Source organism: Tursiops truncatus, chromosome 14, assembly GCF_011762595.2.
Source record: "Tursiops truncatus isolate mTurTru1 chromosome 14, mTurTru1.mat.Y, whole genome shotgun sequence".
NCBI lineage: Eukaryota > Metazoa > Chordata > Mammalia > Artiodactyla > Delphinidae > Tursiops > Tursiops truncatus.
In genome coordinates, this window is record NC_047047.1 from 38,495,213 (window position 1) to 38,515,560 (window position 20,348).

The 20,348-nt window shown below is 46.3% G+C and overlaps 1 protein-coding gene across 6 annotated transcripts in view; it reads left to right on the forward strand.

The window, feature by feature from the left end:
- The first annotated feature begins 1,122 nt into the window (after positions 1-1,122).
- BCL11A (BCL11 transcription factor A) overlaps positions 1,123-20,348 on the forward strand; it is a 99,736-nt gene continuing 80,510 nt past the window's right edge. The window contains exons 1-4 of one of the 6 annotated variants that reach the window (XM_033838488.2): positions 1,123-2,322; positions 2,631-2,748; positions 3,233-3,410; positions 10,315-10,644. In XM_033838488.2, coding sequence (XP_033694379.1) covers positions 3,356-3,410; positions 10,315-10,644 — 385 coding nt within the window. In that variant the 5' untranslated portion in view covers positions 1,123-2,322; positions 2,631-2,748; positions 3,233-3,355. The other 5 variants (XM_033838490.2, XM_033838489.2, XM_073791360.1 and 2 more) reach the window with 5 other exon arrangements.

Here is a 20,348-nt window from a genome sequence, read left to right on the forward strand (position 1 = left end):
TTTCGGAAGGAACCCCCTGGAATCTGAAACAAGTGCAGGAACATAGCAGACCTACTTGTAACTAAGTGCCTAATTTGCTATGATTTTTTTAAAAAAGAAAATCAATAAAATGTTGCCAGTTATTTATTGGAAATAACCACAGATAGCGGCCCTGATAGGGTGCCGGTTTTAGAGAGCACACAATTGTGTAATGAATTGTAATTCAGAAGACTGTTAAATGTGAACCACAGAACCTTTCAGAGGTAATAAAGTCATTACTTTTTACACTACAGCCAACCCTGAAAAGCTTTATACACACCATTATATATAAATCATACATATATATTTCCAGAACACACATTCACCCATTTATATACCTTTTCTATATATGGACTTTTATGGAGGGATGGGAAAAATATTTAAATTTGAAAAGCTCGGTTCCGAAAGAATCTGACTGACTATTGTTACCTGAAGGGGCTTTTATTTTATTTATTTTTCAAAGGCCTCCAGTTGTACTTTTTTTCTCCCTCTCCTCACCTTCCCTCCAACCATTCTCCTCCACGTCCCGCTCCCCCCACCCCTGCCCTGCAATAACATTCTTTTGGTCGCTCCAAGGCTAGTGGAACAAGACAAAAAAATAGACAGTAGTGGAAAAGAGATGCTGACCTGCTCTGAAGAACTCGTGAAAAAGGGGAAATGGTGTAACGCACACGCTACCGTGCTTTACTGCAAGTGACTCTTCCTGCTTCTTAAACAGGGTTTTAGTTTCTCCCCCCTTAAACTGGAGGAAAACAATAACAACAAACCATATTTACACAAACCCAGTCCAGCCCACATCTCTCCTAATGCTGAGCATCAAAACCTCCTTTTCTTCCTTAGAGGGGCCCGAAGCTTCGCCGAGCTAGGCAAATCAGTTATTTTCTAATGGGTTTGAAACTTTATGAAGGCAACATATGAATAAACAGCCGCTGGCCGGCGCGGCTCGGAGATGGGTGCGCGCATGCAAGCCCGGGGCCCTAGCTTAAAACAATAAAGCCCCGCGCCGGGTAGGTGAATTTACGAAAACGACGTCCCTTAGACTGAGGAGGGGGAAGAGAAGACACAAGGGGTTGTGGAGCCGCTTGGAGGAGAGCGAAGGAAGGCTCCTCGCTCTGCAGACACACACTCACACACGTCCACCTGCAGCTCGGAGTGTCGCGGGCCGCGGCTCTCCGCCTCCACCCTGCACCCTCCGCGCCTCCCTTGGACCTGAGTCCATTTTCCTCTCCCCCAGTGCCCTTCCGGATCTGGAATCGCAGCGCGGTCTCGGCGTCGGCGTCGGCTGAGGCTACAGGGTGGCGCAGGCAGGCGGGGAGGCTGGGAGGCGGGGGACGCCGGGGGACTTTGCGGGCACGTTTCTGAATAAACTTTCCAATCGCAGGGGGTGCTGTTGCTGTACATTTTACGTAAAACTGAAAGTATCCCACGCCAGAGTGAAGCCCGCTTTTTGACAGCAGTAGCGCGCGCGCGCGCGCATTAAAGAGACAGGGGTTTATTTCCAACAGGTCTTCCCTAATTTCCTGGGAACGTCTGCAGAAAGGCCAGAAGGGGGGCTGTGGGCTCCGGGGTGTGCGGCTCCGCCCGGGGCGTCCGGGGAGCGTGGCGCTGACCCGGGGCTGTCACCCCATCACTGTGGCTTCCCCGCTGCTCCCGCGAGCCAGTCGCTCTTTCTTCATTCCCCATTTTCTTTCCCCGGGTAACAGCACTGGACTAGTTGTGCTCTGCCTGTAAGAAACACTTTCTTGCCATTCCTCGGTGCTTTTGCAGTAGCTCTGGAGTGGGAGGGGGTGTGTCTTTCCTTGGGACCTGGCTTGGGGACCTCCCGCGGCCCCGGGAGCAAGTTCCCAGGGACTGGCACTCCCGGGACTGCCCGGGCTTTGTCCTCTGGCCGGCAGCAGCTCCGTTGAGGTGGACGCCTCGGCGCCTCCCTCGCCCTGGGTCCGGGCACTCCACTCCCGGGGAGGGAACCTGCCCCGAGTCCGGCTCCCTGTTTTTTATTCCTCGGCCTTTCTCTCCCTTTCCGCGACCGTTGAGAGCCTCGACTCCCTGCTCCCAGTTGCATTCAGACCCTATCGTTTGTCGGGACGTTCAGATCCCCGGCCCCCCTGCTTGGCCTGGGGGGCGCCCTCCCGGCCCTTCGGCCCTGGTCTGCACCGCTTCCCTCGCCCTTGCCCCCTCTCTCCAGGCCGCTCGGGCTCCCGGAGGCCCCGGCGCTGCCCTTCCGGACCCGCAACCCTCCAAACTTGAGCTGGACTCTGCTTCGCCGCGCGCTCCTTCCCGCCTCCCCTTGCCTGCCGCGTAGCTGTAAGTTGGAGGCTCAGCTCTCAACTTCGGGTGATTTTTCTTTGCCATTCTCTCCTCGGGCAAAGTTTCCCGAGCGCAGCCGCGGCCTCAAGGCTTTTGCTTCGGCCCCTGGCGTCCGCACGCGGGGTGCGAGCGCGGCGGCGGCGGAGAGGGGAAGTGGGTGTGCGCACGCAGGAGGGTGTCCGGGAGCAACTCTACCTGGCTTCCCTCCGCCCGCGCTTCCCCGGCCCCTGCAGCCTCCCCGTACACTCTGTTTTTGTTTGTTTGTTTGTTTTGTTTTTTAAATTTTAAATAATCTTTCATTTTAGGGTCCGCATGCGGGGGTGGGGAGCAGGGCGCACGTCTTGCTCCCCACCCCCTCCGCCCCCGCCACCCCTTTCTTCTCTCCCGGCCACGCCGCTGCCTCGGCGCTTGCTGCGGCCACTGGTGAGCCCGCGGCCCCAGCGCCCCCTCCCCTCGGCCCGCCCCTCCCACGGGGGCCGCGTCTGGCGTCTGCGGAGCCCCCCGCCCCGCACCTCCCCCGCCCCGCACTGGCCATTGGCTTGTCCTGGTCTCTTTTTCATGTCCAGCCCCTGATGTGTGTCCATTGGTGTGAGCTTCCCCTTCCCTCCTCCCCTTCTCTCCTGCTCGCCCTGCCCATGTTTTGTGTGTCTCTGTCCATCCAGACTCCTGACGTTCAAGTTCGCAGGGACGTCACGTCCGCACTTGAACTTGCAGCTCAGGGGGGCTTTTGCCATTTTTTTCATCTCTCTCTCTTTCTCTCTCTCTCCCCCTCTATCTCTCCTCTCTCTCTCTCTCTCTCTTTTTTTTTTTTTTTGCTTAAAAAAAAAAAAGCCATGACGGCTCTCCCACAATTCATCTTCCCTGCGCCATCTTTGTATTATTTCTAATTTATTTTGGATGTCAAAAGGCACTGATGAAGATATTTTCTCTGGAGTCTCCTTCTTTCTAACCCGGCTCTCCCGATGTGAACCGAGCCGTCGTCCGCCCGCCGCCGCCGCCGCCGCCGCCGCCGCCCGCCCCGCAGTCCACCATGTCTCGCCGCAAGCAAGGCAAACCCCAGCACTTAAGCAAACGGGAATTCTCGCGTAAGTAACCCAATAATAGTAATAATAATTATTAATAATCACAAGAGCGCGCAGGACGAGAAGCAAGAGAGGGGGGAGAGAGGGGTGTGTGCATGCATTTAAAATTTTTTTCACGAGAAAAAACCTCCGAGCGTCGGGATAAAAGAGATTAAAGGGAGAGGGGAAAAAAAAAACCCAGTCTCATCCCATCCCGAACCATAGCCTTATGTACACTTTTGGGATAGCACGAACCTTTTAATTTTATTTAATTTTACAACAATTTGACTGCTCCTCTTTCCTGCTTTCCTCTGCTTTATTTCGCTTTTCGAAAAGGAATGCAATGATTTCCCCTCCAGTTTTGCAAAATAATGGACAATGCTGTGGATGCTAACAACTCTCGTGCAAACCTAGGGGAGGGAACTGAAGGGGAAAGGGGGGTTGCTTCCACTCGCCGAAGGAAGAAAAACGGGGGGGTGGGGAGCCCAAGTCTAAAAAAAACAATTCCCAGGGAGAAAAGAGGTGAGACTGGCCCTCGGACATCAGCGCGCTCACGGTCAAGTGTGCACCGGGAGGAAAGTAGTCATCTCCACAATAGTGAGAAAGTGGGATTCTGGGAGGGGGCCCCCGGCGTTCTGGAGTCTCCCGAGTCTGGAGAGGGGCCGCGGCGGCAGGGAGAGCTTGGGCAACCGGGAAGGATGGGAGCAGCGGCCGGCGCTGCCGCCTTTTGTTCCGGCCCGAGGTGGGTGTTTGTCCCGCTGCCTTTTGTGCCGGCTCCTCGCGCTTGCCCTCCCGCGCCGCCGCCGCCGCCGCCGAAGGGCAGGAGCAAGGGACGGGGGCGAGCGGGAGAGGGAGGGAGGGCGCTCTGGCCGCTGCCGCCCGGGTTGCCGCTGCCCGCCCCTCCCGGCCGAACCTCAGTGGCGGCGAGAAAACGTGAAAAATAAATAAAATAAAACAGGGCAAAATTTCTTGCCCCACAACAGAAGCCTAACGCTCCGCCGGCCGTTTTCTGCCACGCTCTCCTCTTTGGCTCCCCCATCGCCCCCCTCCCCGCAAAAATCTCACAGTCTCTAATAGAGGGGATAAAATACAATTATCCCCTTCACCAAAACCTCTTTAGTTGCAAACTTAGAGCGCCGGCGGCACAGAGAGGGAGCGAGGAACTCCCTCCTCTTACTATTTTTTGGAAGATTTTCAAAAAAAGTGGAAGTGGATTTTGATTGGGAAAAATCTCGTGTCTGAATGTTTACAAGCACCGCGTGTGCGGGAGCCTCCTGCCAACAAACAGACAGAGGACCGAGCGCGGCGCGGCAGCCCGGGAGCGGGCGGCGGCTGCGGCCGGGCCTCGCCGGGGCCTCGCCGGGCCTCGCCGCGCCCCCGCCCCGCCCGGGATCGCCCACCCGGCGCCCGCCGCCCGCCCGCTGGCACAGCGGCAGGCCGTGCAGCGACTCAGCGCCAGCCGGGTCGAGGGTCCTCTCTGACCCCCCAGCATAATGCCCAGACCTCCTCCCTGCCATCCCTACTGCGAAATCGGCTGGGGAGAAACTCGGCTTTGCAAAGCATTTTTATTTTGCAGAGCAGCCGTAAAAGCGAGTTCTGTCCGCCCCCTACCCCCGACGCCTCTAGCCCCCAGCTCGGGGAGGCGGAGAGGTCACCACGTGCTTTCCTTGCCCCCCTCCCACCGGGACAGGCCACCAGCCCCCAGCTCCTGAGCGCGGCCAAGCCAGGTGGGGGTGGGTGGTAGGTGGTACGGGAGTAGTATGTTCGAGTATGCTTTTGGGGAGTGTTCGACCCTGGGACTCCACGCACCCCTCCCTTGAGTTCTTGTCCTCTACCACGGGCCTGTGTCGGTCAGGGGACCCTTGTGAGTCTATATTGGGGGTGGGGGTGGGTGGGTAAGTGGGTTGCTGTCTCCTGGCTAACAGAATGCGCCTGGAAAGGCAGGCGGTGGGCACTTAGGAAAGTTTGGCTGCAAGGGAAAGAAAGGAATGAGAGGGCCCACCTCCTTCCCCCTCCTCATTCATGACCCTTATTTTAATTTTTGCTGCAATTTTAAAGGACCACCCTATACCTAGTTCTGTATTTTTTTAAAGGGGTGTGTGTGTTTGAGGGGGGTGCGCAGAGGGAATTGAATTTTTCACTGGGCCCTGGAACTTGTCACACACTTCGAAAGCTCCCCCGCCCGGGCACGTTGCGGGGCCCTCCCTCTCCCCACCCCCGCGCATCCCTCCCTCGCCGCTCTCCCCCGCCCCCAACTCCCCCGGCCGCGCCGGATGCGGAGCAGACGCGGCGCGCGGCGGTGTGAAGTTACAGCCCGGCAGGTACCGGCGGGAAGGAAGGGCAGTGTTCGCAGCACTCGGGAAAGCTGGGCCCTTCTTCGGAAGGATGCACTGGGGGCTCAAAGGACGGACTAAGGCGTGCAGTCCGGGCTGCTCCCCCGTCCCCCACCCACCCTGGGCCCATCCGGAGATATCCCAGGCTGGGTGGGTCATCCCCCTCTCGCCGTGTCTCAGGGCTGGCTTTGCGTTGAGGAACCAGTTTGAAGGGCGTGCGGTCGTCTGTCCTTTCTAATTTTCTGGGTGCGCAGGGGGGAGCGGGAGCCATTCCGGTCTTCAGGACCCCCTTCCCCTCCCCGCCCCCATCCTCCGCTTCTTGGGCTGGCTGAGCCATTCGGTCGCTAGGAGGCAGAACAAGATCAAGAAAGCTCAGCGAACTTGAACCTGTACCAGAGCCTCCCCCACCCCCGCTCTGCATTTCTCGGCCGGGAGGGAAGAGCTTTGCGAGGGTGGGGGTGGGGGAAACGGACGGTTAGGCAGAATTCCCTTTCTCCCCCCTCCCTCCCATCACCCCTTATGTCTTTGTTCTTCATTTTGACTTTAAAAATGCTTCTTGCCAGGGCTGCAGAGAAGCGCGCGGCCGACACCCCCGGGCTCCGGGAGTGGAGCGGGGTGCAGTTTTCGTTCTCTTTCGGGCGGGCATTTTTGGTAGGGAGGAAAGGGGAGTGCGCGCTCTCCAGCTTCGGGGCAAGGCCAAAGGGCGGGATCCGGCAAGTTTGCACTTAGTCTCCAGGTTCACTTCTTCCACCCCCTCACCCCCATGCAAAGCACGGACCGAGGCGGCCACTGCGGGCTTGCAGGGCTGCTCTGCAGCCCGACCCCCCCCCCCCCCCCGCCACCGGCTCCTCCGCCTCCTGCAGCTCTCGCCTTGAAGCCCGAAATCACAACAATAGTAATAGTTATCATCATAATGATGCGGGCAAGCGGCGTCATTAATAATGAATAACCGCAGCAGCCGCCGCCGCGCTGCGCACACCGGTGCCGGGAATTGCGGGAGAAAGACATTTGCAGAGATCCCTCAAAGTAAAAAGTGTGAGCCTCTGGACACAGAATGAATTTCAGGACCCGCGCTTTTGGTGTGTGCGTTGATACCGAGACAGCACCCGGTTAACCTGCCGAGTTTTCCAAGCCTCACTTCCCAGTTCTCCAACTGGTGGTCCTGGGGAACCGTCGTCACCCCGCGGCCACGCAGGACCGCCGTGGAGGCAGCAATCGGGTCCCCAGGCTGCCCGCCGCCTCCCGCCCCGGGTTCCCGGCCCCACGGCCCCGCGGCAGCCGCTGCACGTGTTCCCAGCGAGCGCGGCCGGAGCCTGCGGCCAGCACGCTGCTCGCTTTGTGCCTCAGAGTCCCAGCGCCCAACTTCACTTTCCGCACTGCCCACCCCCGCCGGCCCCCCTGCCCCCGGCCTGTCGCCCCTGCCTTCGCTTTTGTTTCTTTGCTTTTTTCTCTCTGCATTTCAGCCTCGGTTTGCTTCCTTACCCAGTTAAGACAATCAAAGGGAAGGACTTGGAAAGCAAACTTGAAGGCAGAGCTCTCTTTCCCCCTCCCCCTCCCCCTCCCCAGCAGCCCTCGTTTCGCTAGCTCCTTCCTCCTTCCCTACATTTCTTCTAAGGCTTTTTTTTTTTTTTTTTAAATTTATTCCTTTGCAACTGCAGAGAGAGGAAGGAGATCTCAGTCAGCCGCTGGGGCATTGAGACGTTTCAGTCAGTCTTGCTGTTTGAACGCAGAAGCATTTTATTTTCAATTTCTTTTTCCCCTTGTAGAGAATTCGCGGCTAATTATTATGATTATTTGCCCACTCCTTTCCACTTCAATCCTGGACTCCCCGCTTTGTAGCCAGAGCTTAGGCCGGAGCTTAGAAACGGTGGTTGTGTGGGAGTGAAGGAGGATGGAATTGAATTGAGGGAGGGGGTAAAATGGCTGAGGTTAGGAATGTTTTTAGGGAAAGGGGAATTTGCATTAAAATACAGAGAAATTATCAGAGCCCAGAAAGGAAATGTTGATTGCCACTGAGAAAAGATGTCAATGCAAATCAGTAGACTACAGCAAGAGAATTGTATTTTCATATTTTCTTTGTGCCCCACTTCGTCTGATTTTTAATAATATAGTAGCAATGATAAAACATTTTGGTATTTCTCTGAACATCACTAGCCAAATGTTTAGCAGGGAGCCTGATGTTAACCGTATTTCATACATTAGGATATAATTCTTGTTAATTAGCAATAATTTATGTTAAGAGCATAGAAAATGTTGAGGTTATAGGTTTTATATCTGTACATTTGATCATCTTGTTATTTTCAAGAACTTTGCCTCCTATAAAATTAATTAGGTGAAATGTGGAGGTGTAATCAGCAACCTCTGAATTACCACTTCATTTCCTGGTTTTGATTGTAAATCAGTTCAGTCACTACATTTAGAAGACTTTAACCAAGTCTGTTTTGTACCACATTACCTTTAACTGTTTGATAACTAGGGGAATATCTCCTTTTGCTCCCAAATAATATTTCCATTTTCAGAAATGTGTCAGGGCTTGGGAATAAAAAACAAATCTTAACGGTGGAGTTTAAAAACATGTTTTTGTGCAAAGGTTCTATGTACTACTAACTTTAATAAAATGAAGTATTTTTCCGGAGTCTTTCTTCAATCTGTAAACCTCAGAACTTGTAGTTAATGCTGAACAACAACAACAAAAGCCACATTCGTTAATGTGTACTTAAAATTCTTAATTCACATAGGAGGGATCTTGGAGAATGACTTCCTTATTCAGTTCCTCACTTGGTCACAATGAAAGCAAATAGGAGAAAAATGATATAGAAGCACAATGCAAAAGCTTTCTGTTTGTCTCCTTTTATTTGAAAAGTATGCATGTGTATTTATCTTTTGGTCAGTATGTTGGGCACAGAAATGTAAGTGCTTACTTTGCTGTCTTTATTAGTAGGAATATAACCTTCATATTCCTGTGGTGACCTTATGTTAAATTAGGAGGAGTACCAGAGGCTAGAAATTATGACATGTCCTACTTGAGCACAGGTGCAGCTAGGCAGGGCTCTCTCAATATTATTTCACCCAGCACATCTGGGAGTTACTCCAGATCTTCCCCCTCAATATTCAGTCTGGATAGGGTTGAAATAAATTTAACCTGAGTTCACTGGATTTTTGCACTTTATCAAAATCTGTTCCAATATTCTACACTCAAATTAAAATCTATTTTTTGATTCTCTGTGGCTTTAAGTTCATTAAATGTGAAATTGGCAGCTTGCTAAAGAAGGTCAGACTGATTAACTGTTTAAGACTTGTACATTATCTGCTTCAGTTTTATTAACTGGCAGCATCCTGGATATGTTTCATATTTTGTAATTTTGTGTGTGTGTGATAGAGTAAGCATAAGGTTTCAGGAGCAGAGACGTACCAACTCTCTTTTCCCCTTTGGAAGTTTAAAAAAATGATAGAAGCTGTTCAAATAGATGCTGGAGTATTTTGGTGCACGGTTAAAAAAAAAAAAAAAGGAAACAGGAATGAAAGACATATCTACCTTGTTATACCATCCGCTGGTGATTATGTGTGCAGAAATAGTCCCATAATGAAGCGTTCTGGAGCTCATTCAGAAAATTAGACAACTTTGACAACATTAGGCAAAGTATTTCAAGTCTAAAGAAAGGACTTCTCAGCCTTGATCTGAAATGTGGCGTTTGCTTGACCATTCTGATTTTTACGTGATGGGGGCCACCAACTGCAAACATGTTTAGAATATTTTAGACATTCCTTTCTTCAGAATGAAAAAATGACTAATTGGCTTATTTTCTTAAGTACTCAAAAGTATCCCATTTAGCTAATGTGTCTGAGAAGAATTGCCAGTGAATTTGGTATTTCTTTGATTTTGTGGCACTGCTGAGAGTGAGATCAGAAAGGTTTTTGGCACTGTGAATTACGCTGCGTTATGATTATTATTTAGATCTGTTTCACAGGTGAATGCAGTCTTTTTCTTATTACGGCAGTGTAAATGTGGCACATTTTCTGTGTGATGTAGTAGCTTTCTAATTTATGAAGCCATGTCTCTGTATATTTAGAGTATATATGTTCACACACAAAGGGTGTGTGTGTGTGTGTGTGTGTGTGTGTGTGTGTGTTTATTCACCTCTCCTTTTATTCTTGGGCACAATAGACAACTTACTCTATATGAAAAAGAAACAAATTTGGTTTCAATCCATGTTTTTACCAGGTTTTTTGGGGGGTAGTTATTATTTAAGCTTACTTTATGTTGCCGCATTAACTATTTATTTAACAGTCACATTCTTTCTAAACTTACAAACCAGAAACATTTGGGGGGTGTGTGTGTTTTCTCTGGAAGTATGCAAGTCAGGCAGTTTTCTTTAAATATATGATGATTTGCCTCATTGATAAATTTGCTTTCTTATTGACAGTTTCCACATCCGTGTACATTTTATACGCTCACATTTTTCTGGGCATTAAATGGAGGAGGCTAGAAACCCTTTACATAATGTGCTGGGATGGAATGGGGTTGAGAATGTATTTCCCCGTATTCTTTCCTTTCTGGCACTCTAATAATTGTGCTTTTGTTTCTTCAACCACAGCCGAACCTCTTGAAGCCATTCTTACAGATGATGAACCAGACCACGGCCCTTTGGGAGCTCCAGAAGGGGACCATGACCTCCTCACGTGTGGGCAGTGCCAGATGAACTTCCCATTGGGGGACATTCTTATTTTTATCGAGCACAAACGGAAACAATGCAATGGCAGCCTCTGCTTAGAAAAAGCTGTGGATAAGCCACCTTCCCCTTCACCAATCGAGATGAAAAAAGCATCCAATCCCGTGGAGGTTGGCATCCAGGTCACGCCAGAGGATGACGATTGTTTATCAACGTCATCTAGAGGAATTTGCCCCAAACAGGAACACATAGCAGGTAAATGAGAAGCAAGGAGAAAAGCTGTTTGCATGTTTTCTTTTCATTTTCAGAGGCGCTGTAGCCAAGCACTAAGGAGTGGTGAAGTGCTTTCTGTATTTCTCCATGTGACTGTCCATGACAGCCCTGTAATGTTAAAATAAGCATTCTTATTGCTTATGTCCAGAACACATAAAAATAAATATTTTCCACTTCACCGAATCAAATGTAGGCAGAATAGGTTACACACACCTGATACCCTCTCTCTGGATCTGCTGATTCTGAATTTCTTTCCTTTTCTCTCCCCTTCTCATTTTTAAGTGTTGAACCTTACTACACCTAGCCCAGTTTCCAAGGTCCATTTCCAGCCTTGGTGACAAGTCAGAGGCAAAGTGGCTGTATAGGCATTTGTAGTTCAGCCAGTGACCTGTTTGAGTCAGAATACTTGATCAGACGTCCCTAGGGGTGCAGTTTGTTCTCGATGTTTCCATGAAGTTGGGTGGGCTGGAAGGGCATTTTGGAGGGGCTGGAAAGAGTTAACTGAGTTTCAGGGCTAGCCTTGGATCCATATTGGCTGTCAGCCCGTATGGGGCTGTAATTAAACACAGCCCCGTGGTGGGATGACACCGTGACCTTGACTTTAAGATGCCATTTTCGACTGGCCAGGCCAGAGTAGAGAGGGCAGTTGCTGAAGCGCACAGACATGCTTACTCGAAAAGTTTAAGGGCATGTTGGAAATTTCAAAAGGTTGGTTTGACAGGAACGGCTGCTCCCTGCAGCCTGCCTCCTCAGCTAAATGATAAATGCTTCTCTGTGCTCTCTCTTGTCTCTGATGTGGTTTTGACAGATGTATCTTGATTTTGTTTGTGGTTTACACAACCACATGTCACCCTTACAAATGTCCAGTGCAGACTTCCACTGTTTCTGCTATAACATAATGTAAAAATTCTCTTGGAAAAATATATACACACGTTGAACAGCTCTGCTTCCTTTGGTTAATTTTAGCAGAAAGGTAGCTAGGGGTGTGGGTTTCTCAACAGCTCAAGGGAAAAGGAATTAATGGCTAACAGAGGGACTTAAATCCCCACTCTAAGTGATAAACAGCAACATTATACAGCGACCCTTAAAACATTTTTAAAAATGAAACAACGGTGATTTAATGTCCAAGATGAAGTGAATGCAGATTCTGTGGTAACAAAACCGGCATGCCTGTCGGTTGGTCACTCCCCTCTATTTCCCCTGCTGCTGCCCCCAAAAGGCAGAGGGTTTGTTCAGTTTTAGGAAGGGTAGTGCATAGAATCAATTGATTCATTGGAACTTGTCCCTTCAACCTAGTTTGACCACAGAGTTGAACTGTAGTGGGTCAGTAGTCCAGAGGGGATTAAATGTCGTATTATTTCTCCTCCCCCCCTCTGGAATTTGATCATTAAAATCAAACGTGGCATTTTTTCTTTCTCTCTTTTTTTTTTTTTTAATGCTGCCTGCAACAACACTCAGATACTTTTCCTTTAGTGAAATGAGAAATCTGCTGCCAGGGAAGGTGCATTCACAAAATATTTTTCTCGAATCCACCACATGTAGCTTATATGACATGCAGGTTAAGATTTTATCCACCCCTCCCTGCCCCCCAGCAGGATATGGCAATGACCATTTCCATGTGCTGTCTTGTGACTGGAAGGAAAATGAACAGAAGTGTAAGGCATGATTAATGAAGCAAGAGCAAGCGGAAGGGGATTTGTCGTCTTAGGAGATCCAAAGCCTTTCTAAATCACCAAATATGGAGTAACACTTGCGTGATGTAACATCGTATTTACATATCGAGCTGCTCGTTTAAAAGACAAAACACAGTGTCTGTCAAGCAAGAATTAAAACCACACTCCTTACTGAGGTCCCAAGTAGGTTACTCAGTCTCAGATTAACCAGCTTGAAAATTCTGTGCCTCTGTACTTAGAGGAGAAATCTAAAAGCTAGGGGGAAGGCTCTCTAGTGAAGGCTTTTTGCTGTCCCAGTTGTAAATCTACGTAGGGAAGAAGAAGAGATATTTTCCTTAACTCTCTGGTTGTCATAAAGGTTCTTTTTTTTTTAAGGACTAGTGCAGTAAGAGAGCTCAAAGAAGCCCCCCAAAAAGCACATTTAAAATATGTTTTATAGGGCTAATGCTAAGTAATTACACTGAGGTGAAGAGCTACTTAAGCTATCTGAGATATTCAGTGGGTGCACCAGTGCTGCGACCCAGGTGAGGTAAACCTTTCATTCACGAATAATTACAAAGTCTTGATTCCTTTCATTGTGTGTAATCACCTGTTCCCACCCTGGAATTGGCTGAACGTAAATAGCGTGGTCGCATCGCAAAGCGAGATGTCAGTAACTAGAGTCACGACTTTTCATAATTCACGGTAATGAATTAAGGAGTTTCCTATGGTGAAATTAACGTTCTGCCATCGCACGTAAATTAAGATGCCCTGGCCCTTAGGTGCCTCTGAAGCGAAGTTCTGGAAGACGGCTGTGTATTCCCAGCCCATTTCTCTAGAGCACGTCTTCACAACTCCCAAGTCTGCTTTTCTTTTTACGGTGAGGAGGGAAACAATAAGAGTAATCATTCAGTAGATATTTGAATTGTGTCACAAGAAGAAAGGAGGAGCAATGCTCTGTATTAGGAAAGAGGTATATTGATGAATCTCTAGAAGAATATGTTTGGCAGCCATATAAGAGGTAGTTATTTAAATACACTGTGTAGGAAAGGCCTTATTAAAGTGCTGTAAGTTGGATGTGAGCTTACTGTGTGCTCTGTGCTGTTTTATAGGCAGGAAGCTGGAATCAAACAGTGACAGATCTTCTTCCTGAGATAAATAAAGCTTAGAATTTGGGGCTTTCACACAGGAGATTGAGTGTCCTTTAAAACTTCAGTAAGATGGTGTGGGTTTTGGCTGTACATAGGCCTCTCAAAGCCGAGTATTTTTTAGAAAGGATGATTTTTACCTGATTGAATACACACGTATATGTTGATCAGGTTTTTTTTTTTTTTTCATTTCATTCAAAATATTGTGTGACTGTGATCCACTGAGACCACTGAAGTCGTACTAATTTAACTGGAAATGGGCAGGTTATATTGTGCAGGGCCCAGTTCATCAATGTTATGTGTCAGATATCCACCGTCAGATATCAGCAGCCTTTGACTGGCAGTCAGGGCTTTTAATTAGGGTTTTGTTTTGTTTTCTGGACTCCTGTTTTATGAGGGGGAAATATTCATTGAAATTAGTGACTGTGGAGCTGCTGTTCACTTATAGAAAAGGCCAAAAAATATTATCCCACAGTGTCAGCTTTGAGGTTTTGGCTGTTGCACATAGAAATCTTTAAATTAGGGTTGGGCTGTCATAAAGTTAGCTTTTTGAGAGAATGGGAGAAAATATTAGTCCTGTAAAGTGTAGTGAAGTCTCTTGCTATTGATATATAACATTTTTTCTCTTTAAAATCATGAACATAGACATTGATGTCAGGGCATTGAAAAATTATTTGCCTAGACAATACACCTCATACCCAGATAATAATATGTAAGCCAGAAGCTCTGTGAGAGGAGAAATACTAATTCAATCCAGAAATATATAAGCATGTTACTTAAAGGTAAATCAAGTATAACATACTCATGCTTTTTAGAATTTAGAAACTCAACTTGCCTTTTCTTTTTGTACCCATTTGAATTCTTTCTTATCTCAGACTGAACTGGAAGATGTACTTTATGGTATAATTGTAAATGAGACTATAAATTATAGTATCCTATTATAACCTCTTATTTTTCATTTCTCTTTATTTGTGTGATTCTGAATAAAAACCACTGACTTCTGAAGTGAATTTTTAGCATGGCAGCTAAAACAAACAAACAAACAAACAAAACCCTAGTTTACTGGTGAACATTTTATTTAACCTTCACATCCAGAGACTAAAGAATATTGTTTCCTAATAAATACCTAGGATTTTCATTGGGAGCCTGTGTTTGTGGGACCATTACCCAAAGGCTCATGTTCATGAGACTGGGAGTCCTATATACAAGATGTATTTGTAAATAAGACAGAGAAAGGTTGTGAACTGGCAGCTTGGATGTTTTGTCAAAGTACAATGTGAGAGAAACTCTTTCTAAGACAAATTGTAAATAGAACTGTCACAGCGATTGCATGATTGAGCCGCAGAAGTGTCTTACAATTGTTGGCATTGTCAGAGGACTTTTGAAAGCTTAATTAAACACAGTGGCCCGCATGGCTGCTAAATTTACTTCGGCAAGCCAAAAAGAAAAAAAAAATCTACAATGTGGAAGATCCCAAAGATCCCAAAGTTCTTCCGACGTTACCCTTTCCGTGACACAGGAAAGATGCATTGTGCATTTTCCTAGTTGTCTTTTATAAATAGTTTTGAGAATAGGGCCACGTGATATGAAGATCATCCTGTGTGTGATGTGGAGATTGTGTTAGTTTTTCTGTCTCCTGCTGTTACAGACAGTTAATGTAAAAATGGCCTTCTATTGGAAACACAAATATGTATTCACTTCAAGAACAGGAGCAGAGGGGGAAAGTTTCCCTCCCATTCTCTGTGTTTATTCTAGGAAAGCTTAAAAAACAGTGCTGTAATTTCTCAAATCACCCAGTTCCTCGTTGTATTGCAAGTTGTGCCTTTTACTTTTAAAGGATCTGAAATCTGTTTTGCACACCTTTCTCCTGGTGAATGTGGCATTTAATTGTGGAGCTGCCCATGGGCTGGAAAATGCAAGTGAGTATAGACACGTGCAGGCAGCGTCAGGACAGCAAACTTCAAGCTCAGGGAAGAGGTGAATTGGATGCATATTAATGGCACATTTTAGAATCCTGGAAAATCATTGTTGTCACACTGCAGCCTTAGTGCAGTTTGGCTAATGTGTGTGTGGGGGGGTACTAAATTGAAGTATGTAACAAACGTGCAAATCCTAGGGAAGCATTTTTCAGAATTTTGTGATTTCTTAGTGAAAGTATTTCAAAAAGGAGAATAGGTGAATGGTGGCCTTGTACACTAGTCAGTGAAAAAAAGAAGATAGTTCGGCTTTCGTTTGGGGGGAAAATATGAAATTTTAACTGAAGTAGCACAGCTAGGGAGATGCACCGAGATTGCGTCACTTGATGTTAATTTAATCTACTCCGGTTGCTCTGTTCACACCCTTATTGCACAAAGAAATCATTTGACAAAATTTACCCGAAGCCCAAATCTGTTTTTACATACAGTAGTACCAGCTTTGTGCAATAAAAGTCACTTAGCATCAAACTGGACCCAGCCTGGCACCTTGCCACTTTTTTAGCAAGAGATTTAATCACCAAGGATCTTTAGTACCTTTCTGCTTGTTCAGATTTCATTTGGGTCATGGTTATGTCAGCAGTGTTGTTATTACAAGGATTAAAAAAAAAAAGATTTAAACGTAGGGCCCATTTTTAACACTATCTCAAATCGAACAGGTTTTAATTTTATGTGTCAATTTGGAGGATATTAATAAAGTTCATAAAATATATTCAGACTATATAATTTAATGGATAATGACTAGTATTTTTATTTGTAATACCAATAGAAAATTGGCATCGTATCCCTCCCTCCTCTGTTCTGTCCTCCTACCCAGGTAAATAAGCATCCTTAAACTGCTTCTCCCCTTTACTCCCAGGGGTTAGAGCTCTGGCCAATATCAGTAAATTTACCATTGTAATTTGCCATGTAGTTTTTACAACAATGACCTAATTAATTTGAGCACGGACCATATTATTGCTAGTAGAGTCATTTTCTGTCACAAACTTAATTTCTAGGAAATGTAACCTGATGAATAAGAATGCTTGAGCTCTCCACATGTGCTCCTAAAGACCAAAGGCAGATTTAAAATAATAATTAAAAAAATGCCAGCATTATTAAAGCTAGTATGCTTGATGCCAAACTCAATTTGAAGCCAGTAAACATCAGACTGTATTTCTAATCAGTTTTAGAATGTAACGTATTCCATATTGGGTTCACTGGAATTTGTCTCTCTGCTTTTTACTGGCCAGCTGCACTCCCTATGCATTTTTAAAACATTTCAGCAAAGGCTTTTGCTGTTCTTAGCAGGGTTAGTAACTTAGGGTCTATTTCTGAGCTCATTCGTCATTCTGCGATGGCATTGAGTTAGGTTGGCAAGGGAAGGATTGGAGGCATGGGGGGGTGGTGAGGTCACTTGTGACCCCAGCAGGGAATAGGTGAGCTTCATTTGCCTTTACAATAGGCGCACAGCTACTGCACCTTGGAAGATCTCTCAGGTGCCGCTCAGATGGGCGCATGTAAATGCCCTGTCAGATGCGGAGCTGGAATATTAATGCTTCTTCCACCAGCGCACCATAATAAAGCTGTACACAGCCAGCTTAGTATGCAGCTAGTCTGGGGAATTGTGTAAACTTAGATAGCCCAGTGTGAAAGACAGCAATGTAAAAATGCTGGATATGCCACAGTTTCCATTCTTGTTCTCCTTTGATCTATAGCAAAATGAAAACATCATCCTTTCCTCCTCTTGGAGTTGTCTCCCCGACTCTGCCACCTCCCAATCCCCCACCCGAATTTTTTTGCATGTTCTGGTATGGAGAAATGTGACATAATTTGTTTCATATGGTTAATTACAGGCATTTGAATATTTAAAATTTTAAATAGCCACAGTTCCAGGTTTTCCTGTTAAAAGTATGTGATTTGAACAAAGGGAGTACAGTGTAAATATTTGTGGTGATTTGCAACACCCCTCTTTCCCCATTAAACACACACACGCACACGCGCACACACAGACATTCAGTTTAAATCTAGCGCTGACTTAAAGGACTTCTGTACCTTCATTTGTACTTTTTTTTTTTTTTAACCAACTCTCAACTGGAACTCCATTAAAATATTTTACCATTATTTTTGAGTCCACTGTTGCTTGAGGTTTTAAAGAGGATTTTTATAATGTGTTCATTTAAGAGTATCAACAGCTGTCAGAACCAGTTGTGGTAAATCCACAAAACATACAAAGAAAAATACACACGTTTCCTGAAACAAAACACTCTGGAAAAATAAGCCGCCAAGAACTGGCGAATGAGAAGTTTGCAGACAGGGCACCGGAGCGTTTCACCTCTCGGTTCACCCTGGAGACTGATGTGATCGGATCTGATGCAATGCCGCTGGAAGTCTTACCTGCACAGGTTGCTGCTCTGAGCTAGCACCCTGCACAGGGGCTAGGCCAGGCCACAGCTTGCTCCCACTCTGCCCTCCTTTTTTCTTTTTGATCTCTTTAGATAGATAAAATACCAAGTTCTTGGTGTGCTAAACAGCAAATTATACCCACTGAAGGTGAGATGATTAGGTTTAAACTTCCTCTAAAGGAGGCGAGAAGACGCCGTGCACACCCTTTTCCAGATAGGGTTGTCAGCCTGTTATTCAGAATTTAATCGGCCCCGCCAGGGAATTCCCAGTGGGGACCTGGAGCAGGCATGTTGGTGAAGGGGATACCTGGGGACCTGTGGTCACTCACAATGAGTTTCTGTGTGTATCTTTGCTGTTGTTAGCATTGGCAATGAACAATTACACCTATCATTTGATTTTAGTTTTAGATAGAGCTGAGTCCACTGATTAAAAACTACCATTAAAATGAAGAATGGAATTATTGTGAAACCTGCAAAGGTGCTTTCAAAAAGAACACAGGTGCTGTGGTGTCCCCCCTTTCTCCACTTTCTATTTTATTTTGGAACTTTCTAAAACACACAGGGAAGCCTTTTGCCGAGCATGGGGGCATTTACATTTATATTCATCAGTTCATCTTCTTGATATGTAATGATGCATAAAAAGCTGCAGAAAAAAAAATCACATCTGTCAATTTTTAGGGAAATAAGGTGTAGCTTGGATTCTTACCTTAACTGGAGCACAGGGTACTACATGCCACGTCTGCTTTTTAGGTTTTAAATATGGAGTTTCTCTTTGGGTCAAAAAAAAAAAAAAAATATCTGAAGCATTTCCTTTCACCGACTCAGGGGATACCACGATTTCGTGATTTATTTACATTTCGGGGCCGCTTACAATGAGCCATTTACTGCTCATTTCAGCCCCCTCTCCCAAGTCTTTGAGTTCATAGTTAAAACAATGCATTCACCAATGTTAAATTTTAAATTTCATGAGTGTCTCTCTCCTACTCCATCCCATTCTAAGATTTAAAAAAATTATTCTTTTACATTTAAAAGTGAACACTGGCTACTGAAGAACGATTTAAAGGCTGAGAAAAATTTTAATAATAAATCGTAACCTTCTCACGTTATGTTTTTGTTATGTTAAGGGGGAAAAAATCAATAAGGAAAAATTTAATTCTGATAAAGATACTCTTGGATCTTTGAAAACAACTGCTGTCCTTTTAACTAAAACATTTGAGCAGCTTCAAAGACTATGTATTTCTTCTGATCTTAGAGCTGTGTGACTGGTAGCAAGAAAGAAAAAAAAAATCTTATTCTACATACAAGTGGATTGCTTAACAAGTCTGCACAGACACGTACTTGTTTGTACAATAGAGATAAAAATTCCTGTATAAAAATAATTCAGCTGCTGACAGCAGGCATTGTTGTTGGACCTGTCTTTTGTGCTTGTCCCAGCTCCGGGCCCCCTCCTCCACTATCTGCTTGGGGCAACTTGCTGCCTGCAGACTCCTGACCAGAAGTTAATTGCTATATATTAAATATATGGGTATTGTATCTAAAGAGGAACGTCTCAAGCCTTCCTATATGCATTCTACTCTACTTTCTGCTGTGACTGCGGCACTGCCAGCAGAGGGGTGGCAGGCAAACGCTCTAATAGGGAAAATGACTTGAAGGCAGTTAGGGGAAATTTGGCCTTCAAGTCCCATTTGCTCTGCAGTGTAGCATCGGTTTCTAAACTTTTGTTTTTAATCTAATTCTGATTTACTCTGTCACATCCCATATCAACCCTCATTGAACTCTACTCATGTAGAGTAACATTAGTGTCAGATGGAATTGGTCAGGACTGCAGACCTGTGGTTCATACAGATGGTCGTGAATGTGGGTTCTGTGCAGCTTTGCATCCTGTTCTTTCTAACAAACGTTAAAATGTGGCACATTTCTGAGCAGGTCCCATGGGTAAGACAGTCAAGGAATCGGGGATAGTACCTGAGGTTTTCTCCCTTCCCTCTCCTCCTCTTTCCCACTTCCTTGATATACGTACATTTTGGGTAAGATCAACTCCAGGAAAACATCTGAGGCTGGGGCGGTGGAGAAAGGGGGAGAAGGGTGGCAGAGAGAAGCTACTGGAATATTTTCAGTGGGGGTTCAAACACAGGCACCAAAGCAGAGAGCCCTTTGGGTCCAGCTTTGGAGCAATAAGCACGGGCACGTGGTCCTTTCAAAGCTGTTGTTCTCAGTCTGACTTGTCCACCATCTGAGAAAGGGTTTACATATAACCTCTGTGCTTTGACCTGGATTGAGTGTTTGGGATGGCAGTGGGGGAGACTTTCACTGGGAATGCTGTCACTAGAATTTCTTGAATGTCCTGAGGGTAGTAAGGTATGTGTTAGCATTCAAGGTGTGAGTTAGTTAGGTTCTTCTCCAGACTGGTAACTGGGAAGCGTGAAAATCCAAATTCCCACGATGCTCTCTAACGACTGGGGTTGGGGGGTGGGGTGGACACCCTAACTTTCTGAATGTCAGCTGATGTCTGTCTGACCTGTTCCTCTT